At 42.7% G+C, this 21249-nt stretch overlaps 1 protein-coding gene across 1 annotated transcript in view; it reads right to left on the minus strand.

Annotated features, from left to right (window-relative positions):
* RNF217 (ring finger protein 217) overlaps window positions 1-20720 on the minus strand; it is a 116330-nt gene extending 95610 nt beyond the window's left edge. The window contains exon 1 of the mRNA XM_058678865.1: window positions 19178-20720. Coding sequence (XP_058534848.1) covers window positions 19178-20068 — 891 coding nt within the window. The 5' untranslated portion in view covers window positions 20069-20720. The remainder of the gene's footprint in view (window positions 1-19177) is intronic.
* Window positions 20721-21249: the final 529 nt, after the last annotated feature.

Below are 21249 nucleotides of genomic sequence, written 5' to 3' on the forward strand. Positions count from 1 at the left end.
GGGAGAGTGCATCCGAGAGCTTGGGATGCTCACATCCCACATCCGTGCACCTGCATTCACATCCCCACCTCCAGTTCCTCATTCCAGTTTCCTGCTAATGCACACTTTGGAAGGAAGTGGTGATAACCCAAGCAACTCAATTCTTACAACCAATGTGGGACACTTGTGGCTTCCAGTCTTGGCTTTGATAACTACAGAAGCAGCTGGGGGTGAACCAGCCAATGAAAGTTCATTTGTTCTCTCTCAAAAAGATAAACACATAAAAAGTGTTTAAAAGGAGACAGAGTAAATATCAGCACAAAGGTGGACCTTGTGTGTGTGTAATACCAAGACATCTGAATTAGCTGGTACACGTTAACCACAGCAGGAGTTGATACAGCCATGCAGGTCACAGAGTAACCAGCTGGGGACAGAGCACAGTGCAGAACTTTGAAGACCACTGTGAACCTTCAGAGGAATCGCACAGCAGGATGTAAACTGCTTCCCTCTGGAGCTTACTCTCCAAAGTCTTCAGGACACAGGCAGGGAAAGCAGATAGCATTTTCCTGCTGGATTTCTGGTGAGAAATCTTGGTCATATGGTAAGCAGAGGTAACAGTGCCGATGGTGGAAATCAGCTCAGTATTGGACATATTACACAGGTGGAACAAACAGTAGTGCAGGAAATAAATAAAAGTGGAGTCAGAGATGATGCCACTTCTCTGATGTAAGCAATTGGAAAACCAAATCACCATCAACTGAAATGGCAAAAAGTATTAAGCAAGAAAGCAGAAGGAGCTGAGGTTTTCACAGGTTAAATTTGAGATGTTTCTGTCACACCCAAGGGGAGATGTATCACGAATCCGATGTATCATACATCTGATTTAACAAGCCAAGTTAAACCAAACAATTTGAAGTGATGATATAAATTAGAAAATCATTGACATATGATTTTTACTCGGAATTAGATAAGATCATCAGAGAATATAGCATAATTGGGTTAACATATGAGAACCAATGAGATTAAAAGACTTAAAGCAAAGGAAGTAACTGAGGTGGGAATAAACTAAGTTAGAAAACAAATGAAATATCTGAGTGGAAGGAAAAAAAGTGAAATCACAATGGTATTCTTGAAGCCAAAAGAAAGGGATTCCAGAAGGATAGCTGTGTCAAATACTGTTAAGAATTCAAGCAATACAACAGTGAAACTAACCACTGGATAAAGCAATAAATATGAAGGCCAATGGTGTTCTTTACAAAAGTAGTTACAGTGGAGAGATAAAAGCAAAACTTGATTGTAATGAATTGGAAAAAAATAAAAAGGAATTATACGTAGAAATACACAAGTTTTTTAAGAATTGGACTAGGGCAAGAGCAGAGAAAAGGTTCATTAAATGCAAGAGGAAAGGGATTCATGCAAAAGGCTTTGTTCTATTGCCTTTCTTTTTAAGGATGAAAGGTTTGTATATGGATGCCTAATATCCAAAAAAGAAGAAAAAAATCAATAATCAGGACAGACTTCAGTACACTGTCACATGAGCCCAATCTGGCCTATTACCTGTTTGTTTTTTTTTTTTTTACAACTTATGAACTAAGACTGACTTTACCTCTAAATGACTTAAAAGAAGAAGACTGATATTCAATGACCTATAAGAATTATGTCAAGTCCAAATCCCAGTGCTCACAAATAAAGCTTTACTGAACAGAATTATGTCCAAAGCGCAAATGTCTTTAGTTGCTTCTGGGTAACAACAGAGCTGAGCTCTGACAAAGAGCACGTGTAACTGTCTGGCTAACTCCCACCCCTGGTCATTTCCCTAGGAATCACCCTGACACAGCTGTAACTTGAAGGCACTAAAAGTCCCACACATTTTGCCTTGTTGTAGTACCATTTTTTAAATTACTAGTGCATATGTCCAAAGAAAGAAGATAAATGAATTCCAGCTATCATACTCTAAGAGCCAGTAGAGTGTAATTCTTTTGTTATTGAATTAGATAGTAAAGCCTTTTGTTTATTTTGCAGTAATACTATAACCATGCTAAAAGAGTATAGTATATATCATCAAAGCATTACCAACTTACAGAAAAGGAACAGTTAAAATAAAAAACCCAAATAGCAGTATCCCCTACCTCACAGCAAAATCTATTCTCGAAACGTAAAAATGAAAATAAGGCAAGATTGTTAGACTTGCCAAAGTAAGTTTTGAATTGGTGTTTGTTTGACAAGCAAATGACATTACTTATAAATTGTTAATTTAAATATAGCATCAGCCAAGGTATGTTTAAATTAGTCTTTAGGTAAGAGCATTGCTTAAAGAATTGAGGAATCTGAAAGAACATTAATAACCAATCCTAATATAAGCCACATATTTTCTCAAGTTGCTTTCCTTGCCTTTTTACATATCATCAAATACACAGATGCTGTTTATTATTGCTTACATAAGGATTTAACAAAATGACAAAAATTACTCTCTCTCTCTGAATAGTCTTCTAGGAATAGCCTTTGGCAAAAATTTAAGAATTTTAGTCAATTTACATTGAGTTAAAGATCAAAAAAGTTTGTTTTATTTAAAGAAATATCTTTACCTTTTCAGTGAAACAATACTTTGGGAAAAAATATTAAAATACCAAGATCAGATAATTAAGTCTCATCCAAATTTATAAAAGTTTCTGCAAACACTAAATTCACTTGAAAATGAATTGAGTCTTGACAAGTTAATAGAGAGAAACTAAATTATTTGTAAAGTAAATGATTTAAATTTAATGAATATTCTAAACAAAAATATGAAGTTAAGTTTTTTTAATTTTTTTAAAATTTTTTATTTGAAAGTCAACACAAACAGGAGGAGAGAAAGAGAGGAAAATCTTCTGCCCATTGATTCACTCCCCAGGTGGCTGCCATGGCTGGAACTGAGCCATTCCAAAGCCAGGAACCAGGAGCCTCTTTCAGGTCCCCCACTCAGGTGTAGCATCCCAAGGCTATGGGCCATCCTCAACTGCTTTCCCAGGCCACAAGCAGGAAACTGAAGGGAAAGCGGCACAGCCAGGATTAGAACTGGTGCCCATGGGGGACCTGGCGTGTGCAAGGTGAAGATTTTAGCCTCTATGCTACCAGACCAGGGCCCTGAAGTTAACTTTTAAAGTTAGTTTAAGTTCTTTTTTTTTTTTTATCAAATCGTGCTGTAAACACTTAAAACACTACAGTACTTCTACTTCATAACTTATACTAATAATTGCTCCCATCATTATCCATGAGTCTAAGGGCAGAAACTGAAAATGCAAAAAGAACGATCTTTGGGATCTCAGGAACTGCAATCAAGAGATCTGAGATCAGATAGCTCTGATTATTGGAAAGCAGCAGGGCCAACTGACTGATAGAAGATAAAGAAAAGTCTATATAAGCAGGACACAAAGACGTACAAAACTTATTGATACGTATTTTCAACCTTTGCTTGCAAAGTATTTGTCCAAGTGGTCTAGTATTTCCCATCCTTATAGTCAAAGGTTGGAAGTGACCAAAGCCCACATTCCCAGGCATCGGCTGCAAGTTTGCCTAAGTTCTACACGCCCCTCAACACACTCCCAACTCCATTTTTCAAAACTCTTTCATCATTGGTTTCATTTGAATTTTCTTTCTAAATCTTTAATTGGGAAATGTTTTAAATTCAGCAAATAGTAACTGTTCTCTAACTTTTTTCCAGCAGTGTTCTATGGAGAAAAAAACTGAGAAGCCAATCATGAAGAAAATGTACAGTTTATAGTCTTTTGAAATCTAGGTAGCACAGACAGAACAAATGGAAACACAGGACAAATCTGTTTTAAAGATAAATATCATATTTTTTTCATAAATTAAAAAAATTCAGGGCTTGGCAGCATGGCCTAGTGGCTAAGGTCCTCGCCTTGATCCCATATGGCCGCTGGTTCTAATCCCGGCAGCTCCGCTTCCTCTCTATCTCTCCTCCTCTCAGTATATCTGACTTTGTAATAAAAATAAAATAAATCTTAAAAAAATTAATCTTTAAAAAAAAAAAAATTTCAACATTTTATTACCTGCAGTTGAAATACCACTGTTTTTATGATCAATACAGACTGCAGTCAGAGGAAACATTTCAGGACTCCATGAAATAAATCAAGTATGGAAAGAGAAGTAATTCAATAACACAGCATAAATTCAACAAAGCAGATCTTTGTTAGTTATTTTATTGCTGTACTCACTAAAAACAAAGGAAAGAACAGCCACAATCAAAATAAAACCATTGTAGGATTAAGCCATAACCCCAGGGCCTATGCCATTGAAGGTAAAGGAAGAGGAACTTGGACTGGAAGAGAAGACAGCTACAAAAAAAAAAAAAAAAAAAAGACAGGAATATGCATGTAACTAAATAGGAATTAACTGGGAAAGCAAACAGTTAGCCAGAACTATTTAGCAAAGTAAAGACAAAAACTAAATAGAATTGCCAAACCTCTAAATAGAATTGCCAAAAACTCTAAAATCCTCTCAAGGTCAAGGTTGGCCAGCCGGGCTTCTATCAGTGGGAAGGGGCAGATGAGAGTTCCTATTTGTTTTAAAAAATGCTGTAAGCAAAATGCTTAGCATGCAAAAAGAAGAGGGAGAGGGAGGAGGAGAAGAGGCTGTAAAGCCTGCATGACTTTTTGCTGTAGCAAAGGCAATGCGAATTCTAGCATCTACTTCTTAAAAAAAAAAAAAAAAAAAAGGTATTTTATTTGGATAGTCAGATATATAGACAGGAAGAAAGAAAGATTCAGATGGGCACCAGTTCTAATCCTGGCTGTGCCGCTTTCCCTTCAGTTCCCTGCTTGTGGCCTGGGAAAACAGTTGAGGATGGCCCATAGCCTTGGGGTCCTACACCTGAGTGGGGGACCTGAAAGAGGCTCCTGGTTCCTGGCTTTGGAATGGCTCAGTTCCAGCCATTGCAGCCACCTGGGGAGTGAAAGACAGAGAGGAAGATTTTCCTTCTGATGATTCACTCCCCAAGTGGCCACAACAGCTGGAGCTGAGCAAATCTGAAATTAGGAGCTAGGAGCTTCTTCCAGGTCTCCCATGTGGGTGCAGGGTCCCAAGGCTTTGGGTCATCCTGCTTTTCCAGGTCACAAGCAGGGAGCTGGATGGGAAGTGGGGCTGCTGGGATTAGAACCAGCGCCCATCTGGGCTCCCAGCAAATGCAAAGTGAGGACTTTAGCATTAAACACTAAGAAAAACACAACAAAAAGCTTACAAAAGCAAAGGTTATTTTGGTTAATTCAAACTACACCTGAACTATATCTACTCAACCGGAAATGACTATACTTAGGTTTTCAAAAATAAAGATCAGTAAATATCTTTTGTGATACAAACAGCTTCCATAACTTGAAAGATAGTATGTATATACCCCGTAGGTACATGTGTATATATATATATATATCATACAGTTTTATAAACAATGTTCTTACATACATACTCTATAAGCTATGTACATACAAACATAAAGAACCAACACATTCAGACACAAAATATATTTTTGTTTATTTTTAGGAGCCCATTATTTTCATAGTGCTTCACTCAGAAGCAGTCTTGACAAGGAAAAAATAACAAAAATGGAGAAAACAAAAACAATGAATAATGCATTAAATCAGTTACAAATAATATTAAATGAGAACTGAAGGGCTTGCCCATTTCCATTCCCACCAGAGACATCTCTGACAAAAGACTGAAAATCATTTATTCTACTAAGGCCATATTTACTTTAAAAGCAGGTGTTAAACCTATTGGTTTAGACTCTAGTCACAAAACCTGCATCACAATATCTTTCAATGTCTCACAAGGTCTCCTACCTCCGGCTGACTCTGGGAGGCAAAATTAATGGTTCAGGTACCCGGGTCCCATCACCCTCAGTGGGTTCAGCTCAGCCCAACCACTGTGGGCACAGGGAAAATAAATCAGCAGGTGTGAGAGTGCACTTTCTCTTTTTCTGTGTCTGTTACTGTCTCTCAAATAATTTTTCAAAAAGTGTATATGTAAGTTACTTCTGGTTTTATCCAATAGCTCTACTCAGAGAAATAATCTAATAATGAACTGAACTTGGGACATTTGGGGAAAACATTCATTTTTCCAGTTATAAATTGTTTAGCAACTAGGGGGAACAGCTGTGGTGATGCTACCTGTCACATAGCTCAGAGCTACTGAGCTTCACGAACACTGAGGATGGTCAGACACGTGAGGAAACAAGGCAAGCGGCAATACCACAAAGGGGAAACCATTGTCAGACAGCCTGTAATTGGCATCTGGATCTCACAGCACAGGTAATTCTGAGCAAAAGCTTAGAAAGATTTAAAATGGGATTAGTTATTCACATGAACCACTAAGCCCCAAATTTAGTTACCTGAGCCAGAAAAAAAAAAAAAAGCATTACGTCCCTTTGTGTCAGGTAGCAGGATCCTCCACCTGCTGCATGTAACAGATACACTTCTGGAAACCCAAACAGTTACTAACTTAAGGATACATTAGTCAAGTAATAAAATCCCCCACAGTAAAATATTATAAATAGTAAGAAAACACTGCTATTGGACCATTTCAACAAATACAACCAGGTTGGTTAAGACTACGGTGTAATTAGATACAGTATAATTTTATACAGAATATGCCTGGAACACCAAAACTCTGTTACCACTGATTTTATTCTGAAAGATATTTTTTTAATATGTTTTTATTTTGAATCCTGAATTATGTGGTACAATTTCATATAGGCTGGGGTTCTCCCTCAAACTCCCACCCCAAAACAGATTTTCCCCATTTTACTACTATAGTGTGGTCCTTCATAAGGAATCGTAACTCTATTAGTCTCCTATTTGTGTACCCCGACATTGTTGGTACAATGTCAGGCAGTCCAGCATCCCATTGCCTACACGTGTCCAACAGTTTCACTGGGAATCTATCTCTGAAAGATATTCTTAACCTTTTAAAAAATAACATTGTAACCACCATTAAAAGTGAAATTTTTATATACTAGAAAGGAACTGATATTAGAAGATAAATTTAAGTGTTGTGAATCAGAAATATTAGAAGCTCATTTGAACATATTTCAATTATAACAATATTACATAAAATACTTAAATTCAATAAAGAATATATTTTATGAGCTTTGCTTAAAATTAACTGAATTTTAATTATTAAATTATTTCAAGATAAAAGGAAAAAATAATAGCATACTATATTTATATAATTGACTGGAAATATGAAATAACTGACAAGACACAAAATTTTAAAAAATGAAAAGATTGAAATTCTGACTCAGAAGCTTTACCACCTAAATTCACAACATCCCTGATTTTATTCTGAAGCAATGCGGTGCCCATCCCACCATCACCACCAACACCAACACCACCCCGCCAAAAAAAAAACACAAAACATGGGCGTCTGTATCCTTTTCTCTTCAATATGAGCATCCATGTAACAGCTTTGCTCAAGTGTTGCAAGTGACGGGCAGGGACCTCCAAGCTAGAGCAGAAAGGCCAATTCAGCTTTTACTTCGGCTCCGGCTCCATCCCAACTCTATGGAAGAAGCCAGCCTCTACATAAGGAGCCACCAGAATCTGCTGCCAGCCAAAACTGAGCAGGTACAACCCATGAGAAACTCACAAGTGAAATGACCAGCTGAGCCTCTCACAAATTCCTGACTCACAGTGTTAAGATCAAAATAAAATAGTTATCTTAAGCCCCTGGGTTCTGGAAGAATTTATTGAGGAGGCAGAGCAACCAGAATGGGGTTGCTATCATTCCTTAAAAAACCCTCTATTGATAGGAAGGACATTACAGAATAAAGATAAGCTATAGTATTTTGATGTATTCAAAACTTAATTATATTTTGGAATATGAAGTCAAAAGTTTAAGATTCCTATATTTCCCTTTATTCTACCTATATAAACATATTACAGTTTATCTTCCATCATTTATTCAGTCTTTTTTTAAAAAGATTTATTTTATTTTTATAGATATACAGAGAGAAGGAGAGACAGAGAGGAAGATCTTCTGTCCGATGATTCACTCCCCAAGTGACTGCAATGGCCAGTGCTATGCCGATCCGAAGCCAGGAGCCAGGAACTTCCTCCAGGTCTCCCATGGGGGTGCAGGGTCCCAAGGCTTCAGCTGCCCTGCACTGCTTTCCCAGGCCACAGGCAGGGAGCTGATGGAAAGTGGAGCTGCCGGGATTAGAACCAGTGTCCAAATGGGATCCGGGTACTTCAAGGCGATGACTTTAGCTGCTAGGCCACCGTGTTGGGCCCCATTTATTCAGTCTTTAACAAATATTTCTGAGCACATGCTCTGATCTGGATTCTGTAGTAAATGATTGGAAAGCAGCTCAAAATATCTTAAAGAATCAAACATCCAATCATCACACAGATATTTAATTACAAAGGGGATACATGGGCTAAAGTTCTCACCTTGAACACACTGGGACTCTATCTAGCCACTGGTTCTAATCCCAGCAGCCCCTCTTCTTGTCCAGCTCTGTGCGTGTGGCCTGGGAAAGCAGTTGAGGAGAGCCCAAAGCCTTGGGACCCTGTACCTGCATGGGAGACCCAGAAGAAACTCTGGGCTCCTAACTTCAGATTGTCTCAGCACCAGCCATTGCAGCCGCTTGGGGAGTGTATCAATGGATGGAAGAATTTCCTCTCTGTCTCTCCTCCTTTCTGTATATCTGACTTTGCAATAAAAATAAATAAATCTTTAAAAAAGGGGGGGATACATGCAAACGCAGCAAAGGAAAATGAGCTCTAAATGTAGGACTGATTCAACCTGGATACCTCAAGACAGAAACTCAGTAGCACGGCTGGCAAGAGGAACGCTGCACTGAGAGAAAAGGCCAGAAGGCCGAACCTTAACAGCAGTATTATGAAAGGTAAGGTAAAGTAATAGGAAAGGCTTGCAGATTTTTAAGCAAGATAATGAAATACTGAAATTTTAATTTTAAGATAGTCTGGCTATTCATTCCAAAGATTTACATATATATAACATGAGTCACCAGTCTATTATTTGAGGAATAAATACAAAGCCCATTCCATACAAACTTATTTTATGCCTACAATACACAAAGAACTAGGACATTAATGAGGAAAAAAAAGGATTGATAATGTCTTTACGTGCATCGGGCTCTATATTAGTCACTGGAGAACAGAGAATCAGGCAAGTACAGAACAATCTTTCAGGGGCCGGGTGTGATGGCTCAGTGGCTAAATCCTCGCCTCACACATGCTGGGATCCCACACAGGCACAGGTTTGTATGCCAGCTGCTCTGCTTCCCTTCCAGCTCCCTGCTTCTGGCTTAGGAAAGCAGTAGAGGATGGCCCAAAGCCTTGGAACCCTGCACTCACGTAGGAGACCTAGAGAAACTCCTGGATCCAGGCTTTGGATCTGCTCAGCTCACAGGGCAATAAATCTCACAGGGCAAATATCTAGCCTGAGATCACAAGAATGAGTAGGTGGGAAAGAGGCAAACGGAACTGAAGCAGCATGGAAATAAAGAGGATCTCCCTAACACTGAACTTCATGTCATCAAAAACAAACATGCGTAACAAGAGGCATATGGAATATTCAAAGAACAAAAAGAAGTCTAACCTGGCTATAAACTTAAGAAAATATCTGATAAGAAACAAAGCTTGGTGAGGGACACAGGGGTCATATAACTGAGAAACATGTAAACACTACTCTGATTTAACTTCTGTTCTAAAAGCAGTATGTTGATGTTGAAAGGTTAAGAAGCCTGCTAAAACCAGTCTTGCATTGTTCATTCCCATACAATGGTTCACTTCCAAATACCTTCATCAGCCAGAAAGGGATGAGACCAAAGCCAGCAGAGAGGAACTCAATCCAAATCTCCAATGTGGGAACCTATGTACTTGAGCTAGTACTTGCTGCCTCCCAGGGAACAGAATGGCATGAAGCTGGACTCCAGAACCAGAGACATGATTCAAACTTAGACACTCCAGTGAGACACGGGCATCACGACTATGAACCGCTAGGCTAAATACTGAGTATTGGCAGTTTATGAAAAACCCCCAGCCATAGTGTGGAGGGCAGGACTAGGAGCAGGCTGTTAGAATGCCGGAGAGAGTGGAGGCATGGAGAAAAGCAAGAATACTGTAGGATGCAGAATTAAAAGGAACTGTTAAGAGGAAGGAAAAGAGGGGAAAAAAATTCAATGATGACCCTCAAGCTTCTGACCTTGAAACAATTGACAGAAACAAAGAAATCCAAAAGAGAAGCAAAACTTCGCAGGTCTAGGAAGAAAGAGTCCTAAAGAGTCGAGTTAAAGGTGTCCATAAATGGTACACCCAACAAGAGATGAGTATGACACGTGAAGAGAGTAATTAGGGGATACAGATAAGTGGGATCCTACAGCTTTACTTAAAATCAAGAAAATAAACATGATGGCTCTACCACAGTATTAAAGAGGCTGGGGGAAATGAAAGAACTACACAGATGCTAATAACAATAGATAGCAAAATAAAAGAAACTCCACCAGAAATAAGATATGGGTAGAAAATGGAAAAAACACGTTAGTATGCTCTTATTAAAACACTTAACACATCACAGCTTTTCAAAGTCACATCATAGTCACATCATAGCTTTTCAAAACCAAAGTTGTCTTGCTTTTCTTACATGGAGATGATGCTGAGTGTGGTCTAAACCTCTCCCTGAAAATAGGTTTGGCTAAATGCCTGCCACTTCCTCAATGCATGTTAGATGAGTTTCTTCTCCCTCTTAGGCGGGAAGACTTGCTAGTCTGTACAACAGAGATACTAATTCAAAAGAGAAAGAAAACTATTTCATTTGCAGAATACAAAAGACCACAGGTGTTAGAGCTAAAGGGACTTGGCAGTGCGGTAAGGCAAGTTAAACCACTGCTGAAGATGCTGGCATCCCATAACAGAGTGCCGGTTCAAGTCCTGGCTGCCCCAATTCCTATCAAGCATTTCTGCTAAGATGTCTGCTGGGAAGACAGTGGAAAATGGCCCTTCTCTGGAGGTCTCTGTCACCCATGTGGGAGATCCTGATGGAGTTCCTGGTTGGCAGCCTTGATCTGGTACAGACCTGGCTGTGGCAGGTATCTGAAGAATAAACAGCAGATGGAAGAGCTCTCTGTCACTGTACCTTTCAAATACATAAATCTTAAGGGAACAAATACCACCTTTGCCATTTCCTAGTTGTGGGACTTGGGCGTGTCACTCAGTCTCTAACCTTGGGCTTCCTCATACAACACCCTACTACAGTACAAATGAAGCTTTTCACTGTCCTCTTGAAATCAGAAAGCCAACCACACAGCCTCTAATAAAAACACCTCTACTTGTGGTCACCAAATAACCTCCTTTTGGGAAAATCAAATTGGCGCTTTCAGTCCTCATTCTGCCAGAATGTGGAAGCTTTAGACACAGAAGACAACACCCATTCCTTTAAAATACCACCTCAATTGGGATTCTAGATAATATCACTGTATTTCAGTTTCTCTTATCTGACAGGCTCACTCCTTTTCAAACTTCCCTCAGGTTCTATCATGTGCCCCATATTTGTAAACACTTGATAAGTTCACACTCAGTCACACTCCTCCTCCCTTCTGCCATCCTTACATTATCAATACACAGTTTCCCATCTTTTGCTCAGACCTCTCTTCTGAATTGCTAACACCAACTGCCTACAACATGGATTCATGGATGTCTAAACATTTATAACCTAGCATTTCAAGCTTTTCATTCTCCCAAATCCTGGTCTTTCCTCAGTAGTTCTCATTTTATTACAGAGCAACCCCATTCTGCCTAATTGCCTGTGCTCAAAACCTGCTCATCCCACATCAAATCATCAGCCAATTTTGTCATCTCTGTCTTCATATCAACTTCAAACTTTGAACAGTTTGATCCTTCCCTACCATCCCAGTTGGAGCGATACTCTGTCTCCTTGGGGTTATTGCCCGAGTTTCCTAACTGGTCTCTCCACTTGCGCTCTTAACATCTGAACCCCTAGACTGCATTCTCCATAAAGACACACAGGAGTTACTCTGCTGCTTAGTAATGCAGACAGCTTCCCACTGCACTTGGAGAAAATGCAAACCGCAGCTTAAAGGCCCTGGCCAGTCACATTCTTACCACTCTCTACCTTATTCCCAGGGATCTCTGCTTGCCATTTCTGGAACATCTTCAACCCTGCTCCTGGCTCTGAAACTCTATATTCACATGGTTTCTCCCTCACTGCCATCATGAAAGTTTTGTTCAGAAGTCACCTGGTAAAATTACGAACTGCTCCAAATCATAAACATATCCAGGACACTCTCACCCCACTGTCTATGACCCTTCCCTTGCTTCTCATCCATACCCTCACAGTCTACTAAGATGTTAACTTCTTTCATTTCCTGTCTCCTCCTCACCGCAATAGGAAATTTCATGAAGTCAGAAGCTTTATATTTTTAATTCCTTATATCTTAAGTCAAATCAGTAACTGGTTTGTAATAAGTAGCTAAAAGGTAAGTTCATTAAAATTAAATAATTAAATCACTAAAAATTAAATAATTAAAATGTGTATGAATGTTTAGAACATAGATGTTCTGTGAGTAATTGTTCTTATAATGTAGATTCTTAAAATTTTATATGCCCAGCAGCCCACGGGGTGGGGTGTAGCAGGGCCTAGGTTTGGCGGCCCAGGGCACCAATGGTGCCTTGCAAAGGCCACAGGCTGCCCATCAGCAGGGTGGTTCACTTGTCAGGGTTAGGAGTCCTGGAGGATAGCATAGGTGGGGCATGTAGGGACCTAGGGGCTCAAGTCCAGGATTGGTGGCCTGAATGTAGAGTGCATGTGTCAGAAGTGGGCCTCCTCAGTGGAATAGATGGAACAGCATGCTCAGATGCACATGGAGGATGTGGCAGTCCACTGGGACCTGCAGAGAATATCTGGTAACACAGCAGAAAAAAGAGAACAGAACAAATTGGACAACTCCCTTTGCCAAGCACTGACAGCAAATATCTGGGTGAATGGAGACTGTAAGGTGGACTATGTCAGCCAGTGGACCTTAGAAGGATTTCCTCATCCCCAGATGGACGAGATCAACTACATCTCAGAACTACAGAAACCACTTAAGCAGACCCCTCAGAACACGCTCCACACTGGGGACCCGAGGTTGATATCAGGTGGCCATTCCCCATCCCCAAGTACTGGAATGGTTGGGAGGCTGAGTGCAGCTTCTCCATTTGTCTGCCTCCTGCCCCAAGATACAGGAGGAAGAAAAAAAAATTGAAAATAGTGATCTTAAACACTTTACCCTAACCCTTGATCCTTTCCACCCTGATCAACTATGTTAAAAAAATATAATTAATTTTTTAAAAAATTGAAAAGAAACAAGTGAATGTCAATAAACTAAACAATTTTATTTATTGTGACTTTACCACATCACAAATATATTTAAATTTTTGCTTTGCTTTGTTTTGATGGGGCCAGGCACAATGGCTCAACTGGCTAATCCTCCACTCCCAAGAGCCAGTATTTCACCTGGGCTCCGGTTTGTATCCTGGCTGCTCCACTTCTAATCCAGCACCTTGTTGTAGCCTGGGAAAGCAGTGGAGGATGGTCCAAGTTCTTGGGACCTTGCACCCATGTGGAAGATCCAGAAGAGGCTTCTGGCTCCTGGCACCTAGCTTTGGATTGGCTCATCTCTGGCCATTGTGATCATTTGGAGAGCGAACCAGGAGATGGAAGATCTTTCTCTTGTCTTGTTTCTCTGTAAATCTGCCTTTTCAATGAAAATAAATTAGTCTTTAAAAATGTATTTGCAAGGCACAGAGTTACAGAGAGACTAAAAGATAGGGAAAGAACTTCCATCTACTGGGTCACTCCCCAAACAGCCTCAACAGCAAGGACAGGGCCAGGCCAAGCCAGGAGTCAGGAGCTTCCTTCAGATCTGTCATGTGCGTACAGGAGCACAGCCACTCAGCCTGCCCTTCACTGCTTTTCAAGGTACATCAGCCAGAAGCTGGATCAGAAGTTGGCTAAGACACTAAGACATGACAGCATTCGTATGCGATGTCAGCATGACAGGCAACGGCTTAACCCAGTACACTACAATGCCGGATCTGATTATATTTTATAGTAAGCAAAGGCAGTAAATATTTTGAAAGAAGCAGGATATTAATATTCCATTTTCAAACCACTGGAACATACTCTAAGAAGTATACTCAGAGATAAGTAATGGACAGATTTATTATTATGGATTAAGCATATTAGGGGGACTAATAATGTGCTTAATAAAATGTCAGCTGTTATCCAAAAATTGACATAATAAAAATTTCCTGTGGATGAAATGGAGGAAATCCACAGGTAATCTTGGTACTTTAAAAAAAGACTATATATGTCACAATATAAATCTAGGAAAAAACACTATCAATAAGATTATAAGATGGTACTTATAGGGTATTTAATATACGTATAGACCAGATCATGGCCTTGGCTTACAGGTACCCAACAAATATTTGGTAAATGGCAAACACACAAACACACACAAAATGAATAAGCTAATTATTTGTTAAAAAGAAATGACCGCATGTACTTCTCTGCATTTCTCATCACAAACTCTTAGAAAAAGCAAAGTTCAAGTTCAATTGAACTCCTTGATACATTCCTCATATCAGGAGTCAAATAAAGCCTTCAAGGACAAAAACTGAGCTCTACTCTGGGAGAAAAAAAAAAAATCACACTCTGAAGGTATCAGTTGACGCCTCAGGTCAGTAGAGCTTGTAATGTAATTTGAGATCCTGAAGGCAGTGGAGCACCTTCTCTTGACAGCTGGCAGGAAACAGAAATACTCCTGCAGCAGGAGGCCCAGGTCCTGCTGGCCAGGGATCTGCATTTGACAGCGGATTCCTCCGTAGAAATCAAATGCCAATTACAACCTGATTTTGAACAGTGAAGGAACAAAGATAAATTATTAAAGAGAAACAAAGTAAAGAGAAAGGGAAAAGAGTGGCTTGAGTCAGTAAAACATAAAAGCATATAATACTACTATACAACATAAATACATGCATAAGCACACACACGCATATACATTTTGTTCATCAAAGCGTAAGCTTACCTAAGTCTTAATCGTCACTTTTAAATTTATCGTGTGACTTCAAAATGGATTTCAGTCTCATTCTTCACACTTTTCAGAGCTACCAAAGTCACACCTGGCATCACAGGTTCTCTAAGTTCACCTTTGTGAAGACAACTGTGTTCAAACCCCACATTGAATGCAATGATTTCTAAAAATAATCAGGTTGCATTAAAGCTTGAAAGAAAAAAAAAAGCTGCACTTTTACCCATGAAGACTGGACGACTCCAAACTCAATAATGAAGAATAGAAGCTTCTGACTGGGGTCACTGCTTTTGGGGGTGACTGCAGCAGACAGTCATTCTGGGACATTACCATAGAGCAGCTGTTTGGTTCGCAATCTGCAGAAGAAATGTGTTGCTTGTCTCTATTAATACCCGTTGGGCAGGTGCATGCATTCCAAGTCATATGCATCTGCCAACCCCTAGCACTTTTGAGCAGAGTGGTGAAAGCCACAACAGCTGTTTTAGCAAGCACTTCAGCAAACTCAGTTCTCTCTTTCTCTACAGTACTAAATAGTAATACTTCATTTTTACAACAGTTTTTTCCAGCCTAAGCCAAAATCATAAAGGAAAGATATGTGGAAGATTTTGGAAATGAGCCTTACACCAATCTATGAAACAAAGAAAACAACAGATAACATTTCTTCCTAGGAAAATGTGAACCAGGGCAAAGCAGCTGAGAAGGTCAACACTAGGGTTCAGGGCACAGCAGGAGAGAGCAGATTTCTCTTACAACATATGCTTTAGCCATATTCATACATGCATATGTCGATGGCTACGGAATGTATCTCTAAAACATACGTACCAAGGCAGTAAAAGCCAGTGTAAATCCTTCTGTCCTGCTACTGTTGTCCGGCCCCTAAATCAGATGACAGAATTACAGTCCCTTGGCTCAACCTTTCACCATGGCAACCAGAAACTGGAGGGTACTTGTAAAGTCACTCCATTAAGAAGGGTCCCTTCAGGAGAGAGGAGTTCATGTTGGAAGATGAGGCTATTCTTTTGTTTGTTTGTTTTCAAAGATTTATTCTTACTGAACCGTCAGATACGCAGACAGGAGAAGAGACAGAGAGGGAAATCTTCCATCCCATGATTCACTCCCCAAGTTCCTGCAATGGCTGGTGCTGCGCCGATCTGAACCCAGGAGCCAGGAACTTCCTCCAGGTCTCCCACACGGTGCAGGATCCCAAGGCTTTGGGCCATTCTCTACTGCTTTCCCAGGCCATAAGCAGGGAGATGGGGCAATCAGGATTAGAATCAGTGCCCATTTGGGATCCCAGCGTGTTCAAGGTGAGGACTTCAGCCACTAGTCCATTGTAACGGGCCCTAGGTTATTCTTCTATCATAGTATAGCGCTGTTTGACTTGCTGATTCATCTGCTGGGTATGTCCTAAAACATTCATTACACCTGCTCACTGGCCTTTGCCACATATTGAGCCCTTCGTTACTCACAGAAATAAACTGAACTAAAAATCCATATTCCTGTCTTGAGTTTATATCTTCTTTCACAGAACTCAGTATCTTCTTTTGGAAGAATGTTGATTTAACCAGGCAATATTCCAGCTCACATTTAATATGCATTTTTGATGTCTGCATAAAATGCTTAATAGGAATTCTGTTCTATTTTTCCAATGTTAAATACTGCACTAAGCACGTATATACTGGCACAAATTCCAAAAAATGGTCAAAAAATCATATATATCATTTCAAATATCTCATTCTGCTTCAAAAGACCTTCAGAGCCCAAAAATTCAGGCTTAATAATTTGCTTCTGTCATACCTAGATATAACCCAAGCCTATATTTTTGTGCAATCGAAAAATATCTTCGTATATGCTGGAAGTTTACATAAGTTCTTTAAATCTAATAACAAGTTTACGCAACACATTAATTTTGTTGGCTTTTAGTATTCACCTTTTGTCATATATAAAGAAGCTGAGAGTAGAACTGAGAATACCACTTCTTAGCATGGTTTCTGGGACAATTTTCATAAATCCAATAACTACTAGCTGTACATCTGTTTATATTCAGACCATGTAATACATGCTCAAGATACAGAAGTAAACAAAGCGTGTGAAAATTGCTATCTTTATGGAACGTAATTACTTAAGTACAAGGCAGACTCAGTTGGTATTATGGCCAAAATAAAATACACTTTCGAAAGGGTGTCATTTTCAAATAGAGCCTGAAGAAGGGGGCAGAGAGGTTGCTAGCAACAAACAAGGAAGACTAAACAGAAGAATATTCCAGGCAGAACAAACATCAAGTGTAAGAGGCCTGAGGCAGAACCATGCCTGCACACAAGACTCACCATTTTGTGATTAACTAATGTATATTTTTTCCGTTATTGAAAGTTTTATCAAACACTTTGGAAAAACGTCAGGACATCCAAGCATACATGTCGCAGACAAGCTAAAGTTATGATGACACTTCAAAAGAGTGTTTCATGGTCAGGTATTGCATTTGGACTCAGCTTGTTCTCATCACACTCACACAAATTAAAAAGAAAGAGGAAATTGCTTTGGGAAAAGGACTCACTTTAAGCATATCAAACTGCTAGGCACAGGGCCCTAACCTGCAATGAGCAGCTCCCTAGAACTTTTAAACTCACTGGTATTTGTTAGTCAGGATTTAACAGTAAGTATTGCCTCACACTGCTACTCTGGCTACATCTCATTAACCACTACCTGTATTATTCTGTGTACACCTCTGCTCTCCCAGCCCCAGCGATTTCCTTGGAACAAGGTCCAACCACAGGGTTTGTACATAGACGGCAGCAATGTCTGTTTGATAGGATGTCATAGAAACCGCCACAAGGAACAACAGACATGCCTCCTGTTTTGAGTATCTGTTTGTGGATGAAGCATGAAAGAGACATCATCGCTCATAAGCACTTGGATAACCTCAACGAACTGGGCCAAGTTACTGTTTGTATAACATTCCTTTCTGTCTAAGTTTCCCTTTGCTTTTCCAGTTGCACAGGGTACACACTTCCAAACTAGCCCAAAGCATGGATTAGCCACAAAACACAGAGGCATCACTCCACATGGGAGCTCTCTGAAAGTCCCCTGAGCCAATGTTATTAAACACTATATTTAAACTACGAGAATGTAAGACATTGTCCAGATAGCCTAGCCAGAAAAACAGACATAGAAGGAACAATTTCCAGCACGTGCAAGGTTTCTAGAAGCATCTTGAAAGTATATAAGCAGTGTCCTTGAGGATGGGGCAAGGCTACATGGAAGAGCTGGCACCTGAACACACAGGGTTTTGAAAGATGAATAGGCCTAGCACAATCAAAACACGGGCTCAAAGGGCATTCTGGGTTGTGCAAAAACACACACTGGCAGAACATCCCAGATAGAGAACTGCTGGGGGAGAATGTCTTCACACTTAGTGAAGGAAAGCGGGTCTGCTTCTCACACTTTCCAAGAAAAAAATCCACCAGCTCTCCAAGAAGAGGCCAAGGAAGAAAGTTCCACCACTGCGTGTGTCGTCCAACCTCTCAGCCTCCCCTCAGTTTGTTTTGTACTTTCTGTTCTGTGTCCCTCTTGCAGAAATAAATACTGTGCTGGCTTAAAAACTTCAGGGAAGAAAAGTTATTTCAACCTTGCAGTGGAAAAAAAAAGAAAACGGAGAGTGGGAAGAGCCAAGAAATATATTCAAAATGTACACTTTCCCGGACCAACTATAAGAAACAAAATATAAAAGTCTGATTATTATGGATCCAAAACATTAATCCCAACTCTTTTCCTTAGCCGGCTCTGTCAATATTTATTTTATAGCCACTGTCTGGGAGTTTCTGGGATACCAGGCCAATGAGGCAGCGCGCCCAGGCTTGCCATCTAGTAGGAGAAGCATGCTGAGGGGCAACTCATGGCTTATGGTACACTCTCTCAGCTGCCAAGCAAGGATGCTCAGAGTCGACTTCAGCTCCAGTTATACACAACCACAGTTCAGGCACATGTAGCTGACACGTAGCAGGGACAGGGGAGCCACTGACAGTGCCCCTTCAAAGCTGTGTAGGGGTGAAAACAGGGGAGCACGAAAGGGTTAGAGGAATGGGGTGACGTTACCTGGGAGCTCAGGTAGACCTTGAGGCACTCCTCGCACACAGCCTTTTTGCAGCAGGGCAGGGGCTTGATGGGCTTTTCTTCCAGGCACACCCGGCACATCAGCACCATGAGGGGCGCATAGGGATCGCCCACCCCGCCCAGGCCCGGGTAGGGTGGGGCTCCCAACAGGCTGGGCACAGAGAGCGGCTCCGGCGCCAGGTAGAACTCCAGCTCGATGCTGCCGCCGTCGGGGGACAAGGGATCCGCCAGCAGGGACAGCCGGGGGCTGGGGAAGGAGGAGACAGGGCTGGGGAGCTTCGGCACCGGCGAAGCCCGAGGTGGGGATGCTGGCGACGACAGTGGCTCGGCGACGGGGGCCTCAGGCAGGTCGCTCTCCACACAGTACACAGAGCAGAAGACTTGCCTCTTGGAGGGGGGCGGAGGCCGCTGCCCCAGCACGTCCAGGATCAGTCCTTCGGGGGCTCCCGCTAAGCTGCTGGGGTCCGGCTCCTCGCCGAGGGGCGCCTCCGGCTCTTTATCCTCTCCCTCTTTTCGGTCACCAGCTTCCTCCTCCTGCTTCTGCTCCAGCTGCAGTTGCAAAGTCTGGGGGTTAAGAGGCCCCTGGAGCGCCAGTCCCACGGGCCGCCCCAGTGCTTGACTCTTCCTCCAGTCCGAGGCTCCCCGGCGCCTCGCGGGCTCCGGGGAGTTCGTGTCCGCGCAGCCCCAGTCCCTTCCGCAGCCGCCACCGCCACCGCGGCCACTCGGCTCGGCAGAGGCGGCGTGCGGCCCAGGGGTTCCGGAGCCATCCCCCCTCAGCCGCGGGGGCTCGCGGTGGCCAGCGGCTCCGCCGGCCTGGGCCCGCGCCTCCTGGGGCCCGCCGCCGCCGCTCACGGTGCTCTGCTCTTCGCCCATCGCCGCCGGCGGCCCGCGCCGCCGCTGCCCATCCAGCCGCCGGGACCCCCACCCGGCGCCGGCGGGCAGCGGGGGCAGCGGCTCGGCTCCACTCGCGGCTCCGCTTCTGCTTCCGGGTCCCTCCTCCGGGGCTGGGACTCCCCAGGCTCCCTCAGGGGAGCTCGTGCTCCCGGGCCGCGGTGCGTGGGGAGCCCGGCCCGGTCCGCCGCGCCTCCTATTACTTCTCCGGCGCGGTCGAGCACGGCCTCGGTGGGCGCCGAGGGTCGCTGGCTTCGGGAGCGGGTGCGCCCGCCCCACATGCAGGTCGTGACGGGGCCGCCAGCCCCCGGCGGGGCGGAAGGGTCCTGGGGGGCGGCGGCCGTCAGTCCCGCGCCATCGCCGTTCCCGGCGGCCGGAGTGGCGGCCGCAGGGCGGTGGTCCAAGGGTCGAGGGGGTCTGAGGCGCGCGCCAGGAGGTGCCCGTGCGCCAGAGAGCCGCCTGAACCCCTCGGGGAGTGGCCGGAGCGGGCGACCTCCCTCTGCTTGCGCTTCACCTAGAGCCCCGGCAGCCGCCCCTCACCCCACCCCTTTAGCGCACACCTCCCCACACGTACACACGCGCGCAGGCACCGCGCACACCCTCGCGCGCACTCCCGGGTGGGTGTGAGCTCGGAGCCCAGATGCGCTCCGGTGTCCGGAGTTCTCACTCGGCCTCAACAAAAGCTCTTCGAAATGGGCCGGCTTTCCTTTGGGCTACGCTTCGAGAACTTCCTACAACAAGGCGGAATGTTTGGAGCTGCAGCTACAGATCGCCAGCTGCTCGCGCCGTGGCGCTAAAGAAATAGCGCCGGCCAATTTGCAAAGCGTTGTGTACACTGGACTCTGTTTTCCAGAGAGAGAGACAGGAAGGCTCAGTGAACCCCGCAAACCATGCAGAAGGCTACTTCTACAACCCTTACAAGTGCCGATAAATATCTGAAGTTAAGATTTGGTTCTTTTTCTTTCTCAGGAAGTGTTTTGTTTTTCTTTTAATTCTTTTACAGGAGTGACACACCACACGGTCTAAGGTGGCCTGTGTAATTAAGCAACTGGATTATTGGTGGAAATAATGGAGAGTTTCATTAGCATAGCCATATTCTCGCCCCCTCCCAACTGTTTCCAAGACAACAATTATATCTGAGCCAGAACTTAATTATGTGTTAA

Source organism: Ochotona princeps, chromosome 1 (assembly GCF_030435755.1).
Source record: "Ochotona princeps isolate mOchPri1 chromosome 1, mOchPri1.hap1, whole genome shotgun sequence".
Taxonomy (NCBI): domain Eukaryota; kingdom Metazoa; phylum Chordata; class Mammalia; order Lagomorpha; family Ochotonidae; genus Ochotona; species Ochotona princeps.